Source organism: Molothrus aeneus, chromosome 13 (assembly GCF_037042795.1).
Source record: "Molothrus aeneus isolate 106 chromosome 13, BPBGC_Maene_1.0, whole genome shotgun sequence".
In the NCBI taxonomy this organism is placed as follows: Eukaryota; Metazoa; Chordata; class Aves; order Passeriformes; family Icteridae; genus Molothrus; species Molothrus aeneus.
In genome coordinates, this window is record NC_089658.1 from 7,805,214 (window position 1) to 7,821,465 (window position 16,252).

Consider the following 16,252-nt stretch of genomic DNA (forward strand, 5'->3'; position numbering starts at 1 on the left):
TATCTTCAGGTACAGTGAAGATAATATTTTTTAAAAGTCAGTCCAGCTGATCAAGAATGCACAAAATAACATTTGAAAGGGACTTTGGCCACTGACAGTAAATATTGCTTAAAATGAATCCACTAGTAATTTATTTCTGATTAAATATTGTGTGAGTGCCATGCTTTAAAGTAACTCTAAAGAAAGAACATCTACAGCTGGATGACTGAAATCAGTTTGAGCAAATGTCTTCATCCACTGAAGGTAGCAATATAAATCCTATGAAGATATTTATTAGAGCCCTTACGCTGTCTTAGTGACAGCCAAAATAGGAAAAATAAATAATGTAAAATAATCATCCAGTTATGTGAAAGATGTCTACATTATAAAATTGTATCTGAGGTATTTATGAATGGTCAGAAGAAATGTGGTACCTGCAAAGTCAGCAGGGCAATTTGGAGATGTGTGCTAGCCTAGACAACACTGTCAGAAAAACCTGTTTCTGTATGTCAGCAACCAACTGTTGAAAATAGTCAAGAAAAGAATGAGAGTAGACTTTTATTATAGTGTATCAATAAAAAGGTTTCTACAAAGCTGAAAACTTTACAGCCAAATATATCTTCCTGTAATTAAAAAAAAAAAAAAGAAAATGCAGTCTCTTTTTCTGTATCAGATGCCACACTCAACCACAAAGAGAAGGTGACAGCTGCAGGACTCTGCTCTGGCATTGAAAGAAACTCTCCTATCACTGATGTGTCATTGAAAAAGCCCTCAAACTTCTCTGTTATCTCATTTCTAATAATGCCAGGAGAAAGGATCAAAGCCCTTAGCACCTATGTTACATTCATTAAATGAACATCTGCTGGCCTATTTACTTCTCTACCTTGTGCACCACAAAGCTCTATTTTAGTTATCCTTTATGAGGTCCCCTGTTCAAACCTATGCCAGTGTCCCATGGTCATTTAGCAGGGGGTCAGACTGCATTTTGTCAGAAACATTTTCTCACTGTTACCATGCAATCATATCTGGGTCACGTGTGGTTCTAAGAACAGGAACACTGCGCTCACTCCGTGTGCTATGACAGAGCAAATGCACAGTGGGGAGTCAATGTTTTTTCCAAGTCCTTATTTTGGAACAGATGGGAGGACTTGAAAACATGTTTTGGTATGATAAGTATGCATAAGATTGTAAGATTTTTGCGACATCTTATTTCTAAATTTATAATTTAAAAGTTATAGTGATGGTTAATGTTGGATTTTCAACAGGATTTAAATATCAACTGCCACTAATACAGCCTAATTTAAATAACACTTCCTGAGTCAATTAAATAGTTATATTGATTTACTTTAGATTTAATCTTCTGGTTAAACGTTTATAGTTTATTTAATACAATTTAGAAATTCTCATATACTTTCAGCTGAAATCTAAAGCATTAAGTAAGTCAGGGAGATTATTTCAGAAAACACATGTGCTGTAAAAATGTTGGAAAACGTATTCAGTGCAAAGCAGTTGCTCAGGAGGTACATGCTGGAGTAAAGTTTGAGAGGGGGGTCTAAATATTATTCCTAGGGCAGCAGATGATAATAATACTTAGTGCTGGGGAAAAAAATTAAATATTTGCAAGTTTCGAGGGCTTTTATTGTAGCCTGGCTCACATCTTTGAGAAACTACATTCAACAAACTTTCCGTGAAATTTTCTGAATTGCTCATCCAAGTTTTGACATTACACAATTCCTACAATTAAAATGCCGGAAAGTAATTATGTCCTGCTTTTGGACACTCAAAGCCATTCAGTGAGGTATGACACTTCAACTGTTACCACAGTAACACAGTTAACTCAAAAAGAAAATGATTTCTGGATAGAAGAAGCTTGTAAAAAGTTTCTAGGTGTCTCTTTTCTCTGAAGTACCTATTCATTTCTAAACAAGTGTTTGAATCTGTGAAAGAATGGCATACACTGTTTAATTCAGCTGGCATTCTCTAGTTCCTTTTCCAGACAAATAGAAGCAGCATCTTGGACCAAAACTCTTTTACACTCCACTGAAACAATAATCTCCTCCTAAATAAAGTAGCAGATTTTGGCCAAAAACCAGGGAAGTACCAGACTGTAAGAAGTTAACCTGTCATGTTTTGACATTGCACCTTCTCAAAGAAAGCAGGGCACTATTTCAAATGCCTGAACCCTCACAGAAACTGCACAGTTTATGCAGATAGGAATAGTGACAACTCCTTCCCTCTTCATAGGAGGAAAGAAATATGACAATAAACTAAACAATACCATCATATGGTACTCTCCATATTTGACTCAGACAACACTCTCTAAAAGTATGGACAATACAAACACACCAACCCTGAGCCTGGAGCACAACAGTTACTGCCAAATTCCCCAGCTACACCTCAGAGAATCACAGTGTCAAATAAAAACACATTCACCTTGCATGGTCAGTATCTGGCATATAGGAAAGCATTTCTAAGGACAATACTTGGTATGTAAGGTTGAAGTATGAAAACTGTTACTTAAGTTCCTTTAAAGACTAGAATAATTAGACATCACCAACAGATCCCAAAAAAGACTTAATTATAAGCTGCATGATCACTCTAAGATAAAGACACAATAAATTTTGATGCTCTCTCCATTCAGAACTCGCTAATTTCATAATGCTATAAATATGTATAGTGCAGACAAAACATGTTTTCAAATTAAGCCAACATTTCACTTGGTAGACTTATATTATCTAAATATAGATTAAAAAAAGCAATAGCAACAGCATCTTCTCTACTTACAAGTAGAATTTTTCATCCCATACTGGATTCAAATTCCCAAAAATAGTTTTTGTTCTTCGCTTGTTTTTGCCAACTTGCACAGTAACATATGGGTCACTTGAACCAGTTTTGTCCTTAGCCTGTAAGCCCTGAGCACAAAGAACTGCAACAAAGGAGAGAAATGTGCTTTAGACCTCATAGCCTTTATTGCCAAGAAGTAAATGAGAATGACAACAGCAACAGGAAACAAAGGCCTCACAATGAGGGATCCTGAAGAAAAGGTTTCTGGACTATTTTCCCAATGTCTGTAACTCTGGAGACTGACAAGGTTTGTCTAATTACCCTTCTGGACTGTGTCATATTTAAAAATATAGTTTAATAGAGTAATAAAGATTCACTACTTTGAGCACAAAACAAATACTTTTCACACATAATTCAAATACTTTTCTCAAACATTGCTTTAGTCAAAATGGCAAGGAATATAATGTTGCGTAACTTGTCTTGAGTCTGATAGATTCCTAAAGTTTCCTGCCCCCACTAAATAAATAAATAAAAATTTCCAAAATTTCTCCCAAGATCCAAACTAACATTCCCAAAGTAAAACCTCCAATAATATAAAAAATATATATTCCACAGTTCCCTGTGGCTTATGGAACTAACCATGAGGGACATTGCTGCCATCTGTTTTCTTAAGAGATGAACTATGACTTTTAGAATACTTTCTATGCTATCACAGAGAAGGTGACAGTTCAGATCAATTATCATCAACTGTTTATGTATTTGCTATCCTTTCTGACAGTTAGTGTGGGTGTATAGTTAATAGATATGAATTTAGTAGCAAAAATAAATACATACAATTTGATTTTCCATCATAATTCATAAAACTGGAAATCTCAGGAGAAAGCAGAACTCTCAAAGAGCAGCCTACCAAACCAGAGAACTGCAGCTAAAACACTTGCTCTTGCTCTTACCATTCAGCAGCAGTTGGCTTTGTTATTTTGCACACATTTTTTAAATCATCTCAGTGGTAACATTGAGTTAACGTTCTCTAATGTCAATCACCTTGGATAATGAAGCTCCCTTGGTGTGCTCAGAAAAATGATTACCTAAAAATGGCACCTTGCTCAGCAGATCAGGTCTCGGTGTGGGTTCAGTCATATGTGCTGACTTCAGTGAAAGAAGTAAAATTCTGCTATTCTTTAAAACATCCAATTTCTGAAAACACTCTTAGGAATAAAATAGCATATTTTGTCTTCCCCATTCACTCTAAATCCACAGGGAAATTTTTAGAAGGCAAGGAAGTATCCCTCTCCTATTTATGCAGTAGAATGAGGGGATAGCCTAGCAAAAGTCTTCAAGAATTAAATTGTATGTACATAGTGCCCTGAACACTAGACAGCCTTCAGTATCCTTTAGAGGTAGAACTAAAAGTAAACATATGAATTAAATATGTCCTTAGTGCTTGGTGACAGTCCCAAAATTCCACAATTATTCTTTTGAGTTTCATGCACCACCTCTCAACCTTCAGAATAGCCTCCATTTATGCTGAGGTTTTAGCTCAAAAACTGAAATGTCAAAGTCAGAGGACCTGGAATCTTCATGAGCAACCAGGCTAATGCAATTGGAAGCCATCTGGAATATGTCTGGAGTGAACAGAATTATGCAACATCAGCATCTCTAAAATGGAACACACCCTTAGTCAAGCAACGTGAATGGATAATAAGTTTCAAAACCAATGGGATCTGGAATTGCAAGCTCAAATGTTTTTTTAATCACGCAAAGCCTTTTTTTTGGTGAACTTAAACTCTTGTACTTGATGGCAAAAATCTCATCCTTATCACAGAAGATATTGGTAGGAGGTAGAGGAGATACATTATTTTTACTTGTCTTCCTTCCTATAACAATAGAATATAAAGTGGTTTTGGCAACCTAAAACTCAACTCGTGCAGTTGGCATCCTATAAATTCCACTGTTTTTATATGCACCAAGTATGCAATTGAACACACAGTCCAGCTCTACTTATAAAAAATCTTGCTCCTCAATCAGGGGAATATGAAAGAAAGAACTCTTAGAACAGAAGAAAATTACCTGTGATTGTTATTTTTGCTGACCATTTGGATGTTCCATCCAAAACACTTTGTTTTGCTGCTTTTGTATATTGTGCAAAATCTTCTTTAGAAATATTAAACATTTCCTGGATCACTTCAAACACCTCTGGTCTATTTTTCTCTCTAATCTTCATTCTTTCCTTCATAGCGCTAATAATATTCTGTGTTTTGTCTTCTGCACCATGTTTGGAACTTTTCTCAGCTGCTCCTGAAATGAGAGAAAAGGTCACCATTGTTATTGAAAATTAACTTTGTTCTTTTTCCTCTCTAAGGTCTCCAGTTAACTCTTGGTACGGCAGTACCTGAAGGAGATCTTCCTTTCACCTGAATAATACCTCATATATATATATATATATATATTCTTTGTGATATATAAAATTATCAGTTGATTTATTTTAACATGAGGGGTTAATAGTCATCTTCCATCAGTGTTATGTGTTATACATAAAATTATTTATTAAACCAGTACTATTCAGCGCCAATCACTACTGTGGAAACATCTGTGTACTGAGCAGAAAGCACAAGTTTTGTGATCTCAAAACTTGATCATTAGAACCACACCTGTGGTATTAAACTCAGAGACTTTTTGGAAAGGAGAGCCTACCCAAGAAAATAATTTATCACAGGTATGGAACAGAAAGGTTCCCCTCTCCAATAAAATGGTCATTACTGATAAGTTCAGTAATTATATGAGGATGGTAGAAGAGATCAAGGGATATTATCCTTCTTTTGAAGAAGTTTTTTTTGAGGCATTCAGCTTGCAATGGCTAAAGAAATAGAACTGGAAAGGTTCATCTTGCAGCATAAGATTTCAGTGAAGTCTTACAAACCAAATATTACATGCTTTGTTTTTTCAGTTTTCAATGTGTCAGAAGGTTTCTTAGCACATTGGAGGGCAACTGGTATCTATATCTATAGAGAGATGTAGAGTGGGAAGGCATAATGTTATAATATTGGAAAAGTGTGGGTTGAAATACCAGATACCAGTGATCTCAGACTGCCAAAAGGCTGAATTATATGGCTTCTTTAAGGAGTTTTCCGTGGCTGCTAAATCTTGAGAAATCTTGAAAATCTCTTGGTCAGAGTACCTAATCTTTTTGAATATAGAAGACCAAAATTCTAGCAATTAAAGATTATCCAGACTGAAAAATTAGGAATTAGTAGAAATAGAATTATGTGCTACCATAAAACAAAACACCAGTTAAAAATTCTCTAGGGATTTTATTATGAGATGATTGCTGAGCTGTCTGGAAAACATGACAGGTCATTCGTAGAAGATGCAGGAGGGAACTTTTTTTCATTTTCTCTTATTTTCTACCCTTCCTTAAAAAGTAGAAATGTAACAACCTAACTGAATGAAAAACCCTGGGCACAATCTGAATGGCAATAACATATTCCTGTTAGAAACCTTGTTGATTTTTGAGACAGTACAGATAATACTGAAATATGTGTTAAAACACAACTTCCTTTAAGTAAATATCTTTCTCTTTATACTCATTTATTGCAACTAGTTTTACGTCCCCTATTGCTAACAACCTCTACTGCTGTCTATCAACAACTCTTTTCATGCAGTATTGATCAAACTAATTAAGACAATAGTGTAACTTACATTGTACAGGAAGTTAACAAGCTCCTTTCACCCTAGGGACTGATACAAACTCAACATGATTGAAATCAATTCTAATTTAATATTGCACCTAGTACTAGAAAGGATATCTTATTGAAGATGAGAGAGCTAATGAAAGTGCTACTGTTTTTTTTCTAAATCTAATTGAGAACAAGTTTATATATTGACCTCAAAGATCTTGAGATGTGAATTAATTTCTACAGCCTACATTAGCAATGATTATATATTAAAAAAACAAAACACAGAAGTTTGAAGGTGAATACATCCTACTGATTACAAGGTGGGCAAAAGAATGACTATGATAAAAATAACTACATTTCACTTTATGACACTGTTAGCATCAGCTTTCTCAGAAACAGAGATTTAACCAATTGGTCAATTCATTTTTTCAATGGAAAACAAGAAACATGAAATTTTCAAAGTAGTATACTATAAATGCTGAACAATTAATCTGTTGCAAAAAATATGACAGGATGCTCAGAAACATTTGCATACTAATGAGAAGAGTGGGATCCCTTAGGCTTGTTAAATATTTTATCTGCAATTTGCCTTCTAGAGGTTTTGTTCTTTTAAGACTCAGTTGTTTGGGCTGGTGATATGGGCCAGGGGACAGCAGCCCAGTTTCAACCACAGTGCAGAATCACAATTAAGCACAGTTAGGAAGTTTGATTTAGACATTGATCACTGATTTATTGTCCATGGGATCAGTTGCTCTGGGAAATTTTAATTGATTCTGGAGCAGTGCAAACCTTGAGCATTCATCCTGCATGACAGCTCCTCACACAGAGAATATAGTGAAAAGAAGGAAGAACTGAGTGAAATATCTATGTAGTTTTCCAACCTGTAGAAGCTCTGGAACATATCAACAGTGAACAGTGTTGAATAACTCCAGAGTATGGAAGCCCATTCCACTCCAAATCAGAAAACTTCCAGGTCTTGATTTTCTATTGCTTAGAATCTTATATAATAATTATGTTGTAATTTAAAAATCATTTCAATACACCTGATATATTTTCACAGAACAATGTGTGGTGGCTGGAGCCAAGCTGAGCTTTTTGCTTGCTCTGCTTTAATTCTAGTGCCAAATGGTTTACTGACTAAATTTTTTCCCCTTACACATACAGTATTTAGTATTTTGAAGGGACAAGATCCTACTTACTGTTTCATATTTTTGACTACTTTATAGCACATCAATATGACTACAGTAAGTAGCAGGAATAATTTAAAAATATTTCCTTTGACATTTTTTGTGTTTTGAGTAAAACAGAGAGGGTCTATGCCAAGTAATAAATTGCTCCAGATATTGCCATAGACAGTGGCAAGTAAATAATTCACTGATGTTAGCAAGCATTATTTTGTAAAAGCCCAGCAACATTTGACAGATTTCAAGGACAAAAGCAAAATGAGTAGGTTTTCTAACAGTAGGTTTTCTCTAAAGCTTCTGGCTAACTTCTCAACTGAGGAGCATTAACACACCTTCACTGATTTTGGGTGATCTGGTCCCTCATTTCAAGATATTGCTGAGCATACACATAAAATCAAAAGGTGTGAATTAATACTCTTCAGCTATAATGAAATACTCACTCTGCAAACAGTCAGCATTTAGGAGGTCTTGGCACTTCTCATGGCATTTGACACCACATTCTGTGCATCTCATGCCTTGTCTGGCTATGCCCCAAAGGAGGCCTTCACATTCGTAACAGTATGTGGGAGTTGTAGCTGTCCAGATTTCAAAGTTATGAGGTGTAGTTGATGATATTGGATAGATCAAAGCTTGCAGGGTCTTCTTGAAGACATGGATTTTCTGTTGGGTAAGAAAAGAAGTATTTCAGGTGTATTGTATATCACAAGAGAACCGTTTCAAACTATATGCTATTTACACCCAAAATGTTAGAAAATATCAGAATATACATAGAAGTATAAAATAATTTGTAAAATACTCATTTTACATTTACTCATTACATTTACTCATGCATTTACTCATTTACTCATTTTGCTTTACACTTTGAAAAGAACTCTGCTTGACTGTTTTCTCTGATTACACAAACAACAGAGTTAAGTTGGAATAAAGTTATTCAATTAACACAAAGTCTTATATAAATATATTTTTATATTTTGAGGCAGAAATTTAAAAAAAAAAGCAGCATTACATTCATTTGGGCATATTAAGTAGCTACCTAACATTAATTCTGAAAATTTAAATACTTCCTATAGGGACTTAGACATATTGCACAAAATGCCTTTTGATTATATACAACACTATCCTCTAATACCAAGTGTCTATATAACCTCATCAAATAAAAGCAAGCCAATTGTAGGGTTCCATTTTATCTGTATTCCTATAATAGCATACTTACTGTTTCATTTTTATGCATCAACTTGCTTTTTACTATAGACAAGAATGATCCATACTCTCAAAAATCCAAACCCATTTCTTGGACTGTTTTGGCTTAAAACCCATGACTAGCTGTACTGCAAGAACAGTTATTGGCTATTTACTGATTAGCATTGTAACAACTTCAGTCTCCGCTCCTTAGTGCTTAATAAGATGAAAACAAAGCAGTCCCTGTAGTTTTGCACACAAGACCTTGGCTTATATGGGCACAATGCTCTGGTTTGTTTATTTGAGATTTTTTTCAGGCACCCTGATCTTCTAGGTCCAGGCAATTTATTGGGAATAAGAAGAGCTCAGCAGCCTATATGCAGCACTTGGCACCGAGCTTAGGTTGTTTGTGCCTTTTTCAGTGAGTGGGTGTTCACTAAATGCATACGTGACTGCCATGAATGTATTAGAAGTTCTAGATTGCCTAATAAAGGAATAATTGTTTCATTTAGAAGGAAGAAACTGTATTACAAAAAATATCACCATATTATGATTTTAGAATAAAATAATAATCCTATCATCAGAATATCATGATATTCTTATTTTAGAAAGAAGAAACTGTATTACAAAACATATCACAGTGGGATATTTCTGAAAGTCTGCCTGTCCTACCTTGCCTTCCTCTGGTGTGGATATTATGGAAGGTAGCTCTAATGCTGGCTATAAAGCTGTGGCAAGGGAATAAGATTTTGCAATTTGTGTGCTTTGTCTATTTTTTTTGAACATCACTGCCACAGCTCTGAAAATATAGGAAGCAAGGCAAACTTATTCAGTTAAACATTTGTTAGCACTCCCTTATCTTTCATATTCAGCTGTGGTAACTGCATGCCAAATAGAAGATATTAACCTGTCTAAAAATATGCTGACATATTCTTGGTTTTATGTACCTGCATTTCTACTCAAACTTGTTAGATATTCTGCTAATAATAGATTGTCTGATAAAAGTCAAATATTCTTTTTGTGTGCATATCTGCATAATGTTGCACAAAGTCATCAATCAAAGGAATTTTGCTACCACAGGAAAACCAGTACCATGTAGCCATAGGGTAGCCATTGATTCATAGGATCACTAAAAATAATAAACCCAAATATTAGGTAGCTTAGGCTACAACAGCACTTACTGAAGCGAGTAGTTACTGCTGAAAACAATATCCACCCTGTGGAGCCTGGCCAAAGATATATGGTGAGACATTTCATGGACATCTGATCTAAGCACAACTGAGAACACTGAAGAACTAAGTAAGAAAAAAACCTGATACAGCAGAAAAGACTAAATAAAATAAAAATACTGAATTGCCCTCCAGGGTGCTTCTCAGCCTATCCTAATAACTTCCCTGAAAGCAAGCAAAGGTGTGCACCAGTTTGATTTGGCAGAACCTAAGAACTGTGATAGTAATGACCACCTAACTCTGGAGAACTAATTTTTGTATATTACCCCACTTTTGCCTTCCATGTTACAGGGACCAGAAAGGAAACTTTAAAACAACCTAAAGTGAATTTATACAGCTTGCTGAGTGAATAGTGTTTCTCAGAAACCACTGATTACACTCTCCCACTCCTGAGCTCATGTAGCCTCAGTACAAATCCTGCCCTTTCACCCTGTTCACCTTCAATATTTTTCACATTATAAATACTTTCAGAACTTTTCCAGTAACTTTTACATTTTTCTGAAATGTCAGTAAGTAATGAAATATACCCTCAACAGGCCTTAAAATAAACCTTTGAGGGTAAATGAAGTTTTCAGCTGAAAGACACAATTTGTAGATTGGTTTTGCTGCTGAACATGTTCTTTCCCCTGTTGTTAATAAAGCAAATTGCAAAGAAGAATTTTATTTCTCTTACTGTCTAGAGGCTTTCATTCCTATTACTCTTCTCTGTTTAAATGTTTTTGTTATGTGAATTACAGAGCATAACAACATGACACTAATAACTTCCAATATAAGTATATAACTAATAACTGGTTTGGCAACATTTAGCACTAGTCATATATAGGAGAATTATTTAGTTATCTGCTTATCCTCTAAAGGGAAATTTACTTCTGTCATATTCTACCTGAAATACTTGATGATGTCATTGATGTATAATTTTCATAAGTGTGCAGCTCTGTCTTTGTTCAACAAAGCAATTAAATGGGTGCTCAACTGAAAGCATATGTCTAAGTATTACACTGTTTAAAATGTCTTTGGGGCTGTGCTTGAGAAAACACAAACTCAGTGTGTCATGAGTGTGTTGTACCAAAAGGATAGCAGTGTCAGGTGGCAAAGCTCAAAGCCTTAACTTCAGGGTGTAATTTTTTGAGTAGGTGGCACTTGAGTTTTAATAAAGGCATTAGTTCAAAGAATTTTCATACTGAATTTAATCAGCCAAATAACCCACACCCACCAGAATCATTAATATTCCCTCCAGAAAAAAACTCGGAAGAAGGTAAAAACTAGAAAACCCCTAATCAGAGGAATAACTTGCCCAAAGGGGAAGTTTTTTCCTTAAATTTCATTGGTGACTCCATTTCTTGATCTGCATTTCACATCTTCATTTTGTGGAGAATATCTGGAAAATTCTTTTATGGCTGAAAATGTCTGTCCTTTTTGTTTTCAAATCTTGCTCTACCCAGTGTAATGATGCCCTAGGTTATTAAGTTTGGCTGGCTACTTAGAAAGTAGAAAAGTAATGCCTTTCCCTTGTTTTAAATATCCTGCAAGAGGCTTTACTAGCTGTACCCTTTGCTTGTCTGGGAAAGAGCACTCCCTGGCCCTTGGTATGTGTAGTGAGGGTGGCATAGGACTGGCTTCTTTTATTCACCTCTACTCTGAATTAACTTTTTACATTTTCTCATCAAATGAACTTTCATGTGTCTAAATTACATTTGCTATCTGCCTTTGGACTTAAATTTTTATTTCAAGATTGCTTAAGAAACAACTATTTCTGGTACACAGTTTTTCAAATGACATGGTTCAAATGGAGGACAAAGAATACAGAGGTATAAAAATACATTCAAATGAATTTTCCTTTTCCATTTCTCCTGAATCATAATTCAGTAGTTAAGATCCCATAGTTCTCCATTCTATCAACCTTTGCTGCTATTTTGAGATAGCAGAATAAAATAACTACTGCCCCTACTTGAAGAACATTTCATACACCATCTGTTTTCTACCTCAGCAACCTATCCCTGAGCACCACCAAATCATGACTTCATTATTACCATATAAGCACAGAAAGTTCACAATAAACAGGTTAGAATGATGTCAATATTTGTGCTACATGTTTCAGTTCCCAGAACACCTGTCAGTATTTTCTGTTCTCCCATTCTTCTGCTATGCACCTTGACAACAGAAGAAAAATCCAACTCTTCATTTTTCTTCAGAATAGGATGTATTTTAGAAGGCTATGTATGCACTAGCAATTTGAGGAACACAAAATGGGCCTGTATTCCCTCAAATTATTGCTTTTGCTTAGATCATACATAAATCTTGTGTCACACTTTAAGTATTCCTGAAGAAAATGGCACCTACTGTGTTTTTGTTCAAAAAAATGTCTTTTGTCAAATCTAAGTGAAATCAGTAATGGAAAACCACAGCTCATGCATTTTACTAGGTATGACAGTATGTTTTTTCAAAAGACTCTTGTGGCTACTTCTTGTATGAATTAAATATTTCTTCTAGAATCACATATATTATTAGCATGAGTTATTTTTTTTTAAATTAAGTATTATCCCAAGGACTGGGAAAAATGATCATAAAAACTCATCTTGAAGAGCCCTGTCATCATAATTGCACTCACAGTGTGATGAAGATAGAAAGATGATGAAAGACTGCAGGTAAACATGGTACAGTTGGACAATTTAAAACAAAAGGCTTCCCCAGATAGCTGTTTTGTAAATCAAAGGTTTTCTTGGTTAGTCCCCTCTGACCACCATGGATGTGAGTCAGCAGAAGCAAACCTGGTCTTGCTACTGTGGATCAGGCAGCAAATTCTGCCCAAGTTCCCTGAAAGTTCCTACACAATAAATGGAATACATTCCATTTCATCCAGTTTGGAGTGTGTAACACTGAAATAATTTTTAGAGATCTTTGAACAAAAATTTATCTGTTACCTAAATATCCTGTCAGTGAAAACACTTACCATTTCTTCAGTGTTTATGGAGGTCCGGATGAGCATGGCCATGGAAATACCAGATTTTCGAGCTGCAAGGGTCTGTTTAAGGCAAATGCAAAAGAGTCACCAATTATACAAGTAACAGCAGCTGTTGTATCTAATGGAAGGCAAATACTATTTGATTATACTACTGGATGTAAACAAAACTGTAGAAGATACAAAACCTTTTAGTTAATGTTTGCAGCTCACAGTTTTTAGGGTTTCAGTACAGAATGGAAGTACACTTCCCATCATCATTACTGTTTCTTTCAGCAGCGCCCAGCTGAATTGCCATTCCTAATACAAAACCTGTAATTCAGAGGTTTGTGACTCAGTTTTTTTAAACCACAGGCTGTCACTGTTTTTCTGCTTTGCCAACCAAATTAATGTGGTACAAGGATAGGCATCCTGCCCTAATTTGGAAGCTGACTGTGCCTGCAGCAACATGGGAGATCATTTTACAGTAGTCTTATGGTTCAAGTTGTCAGTCTGGATAATTTTTTGTAACTCACTAAGCATTTTTAAATGGTGTGTATGTATATAAAATGCTACTTAAATAAAAAGACCTCAAGAAATCTTAAAGTGTTATTTTCCTTAAAGAAAATATTAATTCAATGCTATGGATAGCTATACAGAGAAATACTTTGGTTATTTGAGACAGGAAAAGAGACCAGAACTCTGTGTCAATCTATCCTCATTTGGCCACATGATGTTATTGGTATATGGAAAACTTCTGCTTCTGAAGACAATTTACTTGGTTGTAGAGATGAACTCCTTTGAGCTAGCATGGTACATACAAAGGGACTGAAATATAAGTAATTTTAATATACAATTAACAAAGAAATTTTATATTTCTTATTACAATACCGCAGAAATTTAAATGGGTCCTTGAGAATTAACTAGCGAGTGAAATGATCAGAAAGGACCCTCGGGGAATGAGTTCTGTGTGTTTTACAAATAATATTTCAAATCTGAACATCACTTCTGCTATCAATAATCCTTTTGACCTGACAGAAACAAGTAAGATTTATTCCACTGTGCACAATATCAACCATAACACTGTTATATTACTGGACTGCACCTGGAGTTTTGTTTTCATTCCTCCTTTCTCTTATTCTAAATCATTCCAAGTGTGTTTGTACACTTGAGCCTTATCTCTGTTCTTCTGTCATCCACTATCTGCTTTGTCATGCTTTGCTGCCCTCACAGTCTAGCAGTGTGTGGATCAATTATACCACCCACTAACCACAAGTCTGTTGTTGCCTTTGTTGTGAGGATACAGATTTTCACCTAACTGTGAAGGGGGTCTCTGTAGTCCATAATTACAGAACTATTACAGCAAAAGTTCAAATGATACTTTGTATGTGACATTCTTATTTTTGTGAAATGCATACTGGGCCAGAAACAATTTAGGCTTACATCAGCAAAGGAACTGCATCATTAGTCTCTGGATGAAGAGACAATTCCAATTTTTTCCAATTATATAATTTTAACACTGGTATATTTAAAATGGATTTCTATTTATTTATTTATAAGATTGTTCAATTTTAATTTTAAATGTTCACTTTCCCTAATTCAATTTTCAATACGTTTCTCTTGATGATAATTAAACTTGCAGACTGACACAGAATTATTAATCTTGTGAAACCAATTATAGGGTAAGAAATCATCCTTGGCTTAGTAGTATTCGATTCATCTCCTATTACAAAGAATCTTCCCCTTTTTTTTCTCTTTTAAACTCAGCAATTTACCAACTCTATGCCATTAATTTGCTATCAGATTCTCCATTCTTTTATTATTAAGTAAATAATCCTGTTTACTTCTCTGTGACCATCCTTTAATTCTATGAATGTGGGAAATGCCATGGTTATGTGCCAGTGAGACTGACAGCCTCAGTGGTTGTCAGATTAGTGTTCAGGCTTTGTTTTTTCACATTTTTTGTATCAAACACAACACTACAAGACCTACATATCAAAGTTAAAAATGGCAAGTGAAAATGCTTTTATATCATTAAGAGGAAAAGAAACAACTTTCATTATCAGTAGAGTTCTGGGTTTTAAAACAGTGTACTGTAAGAGCATCAACTTTTTGATCCCTCTTGAAGCACAGGTTTTTGCTCAAAGTTTTGACAAGTAGCCATGTCGATTTACTTGCCTGCACTATGCTAGTTTTATAGTTTTCATGTCCCCTACACTTAGGAAAGGATTTGACCCTTCTAGGACTCAGTAGCATAATCCTGGCCATTCCAAGCAATAGAGCAATGTGAACGACTTGTCAGGACAGGAGGACAAAGGGCATAAGAACATTAACCTCAAATATAGGGCAATGACTGCTGCTGTGTTCTGTCCTCCAGCAATACCAAAGAACATGAGCCAGCAGAACTGCAGTTTCATGCTATCCCTGTAAGTCAATAAACAGATACTATTTCCTGTGAGAAAATAAATGGGGAAGCAATTTTGACCCTGCCATGTGTCCTTCAAGCCCAGTTCTCCTAAGGGGTGCCCTTGGAATCATGGAGTCTTACTATTTTCTTCTTAATCAGAAATGTGTCTAAAATTATAGCACAGTGCCCTATATAAAATAACAAAACCTAATAGGAAACAGATAATTAGGCTGTTCTCAATAAAGTGTTTGTCATGTTGGAAGAAAGTGATATCTAGAGGGATTTGTGATAAACCAGTAAATTTAAAAGTCATATGGATTAAATTTACAGGGATTTTAGTGAAAAAAAACCCCACAAGGATTATTTCCATTTATGTATCACTGTCAGAACAAACTACATCTACAAGGGAAAGCTCATACAATGCTTCTGTTCTAAAACAATGAAGCTGGTGATAATTCAACAGCATGAAGCACTGAACACATAGCAGTGTTAGCAGTGTCGCATCTTAAGTATGGAATAAAACAAGGAGGAGTGAGCATTTTGGAAAGAGAAAGGGGAAAAAGCTGCCAGATTTATCTATGGGAAAAAAGGTGACAGGTTATGAACATAACAAGAAAACTTCTTCCCCTATTGCCTCTCTGTTTTCAAGCAGCAGCAAGAAACAAAGGGAAGTGCAGCTCATCAGCTGGAGGTTCCAGCAAGTCCAAAACATCAGAGCATCAAAAGAATATGGAGAGCAACAGGATCCTGCAGTGTTTCACACCTCTCCCTTAAGAGGACACAGAACTTGTCAGCAGTTTATACTTGTGTACCCTCTCAAACTGATGTCCAGATACTACCTCATGTCTTTCCTTAGGTAAAAATTCGAGCTGCAGAGC

At 35.4% G+C, this 16,252-nt stretch overlaps 1 protein-coding gene across 1 annotated transcript in view; it reads right to left on the reverse strand.

The window, feature by feature from the left end:
- UNC13C (unc-13 homolog C) overlaps nucleotides 1-16,252 on the reverse strand; it is a 121,906-nt gene that overhangs the window by 80,577 nt on the left and 25,077 nt on the right. Inside the window, exons 6-9 of the mRNA XM_066558584.1 lie at nucleotides 12,980-13,051; nucleotides 8,062-8,281; nucleotides 4,831-5,058; nucleotides 2,764-2,905 (exon numbers count right to left, since the gene is read on the reverse strand). Of these exons, the coding sequence (XP_066414681.1) occupies nucleotides 2,764-2,905; nucleotides 4,831-5,058; nucleotides 8,062-8,281; nucleotides 12,980-13,051 (662 nt within the window). The remainder of the gene's footprint in view (nucleotides 1-2,763; nucleotides 2,906-4,830; nucleotides 5,059-8,061; nucleotides 8,282-12,979; nucleotides 13,052-16,252) is intronic.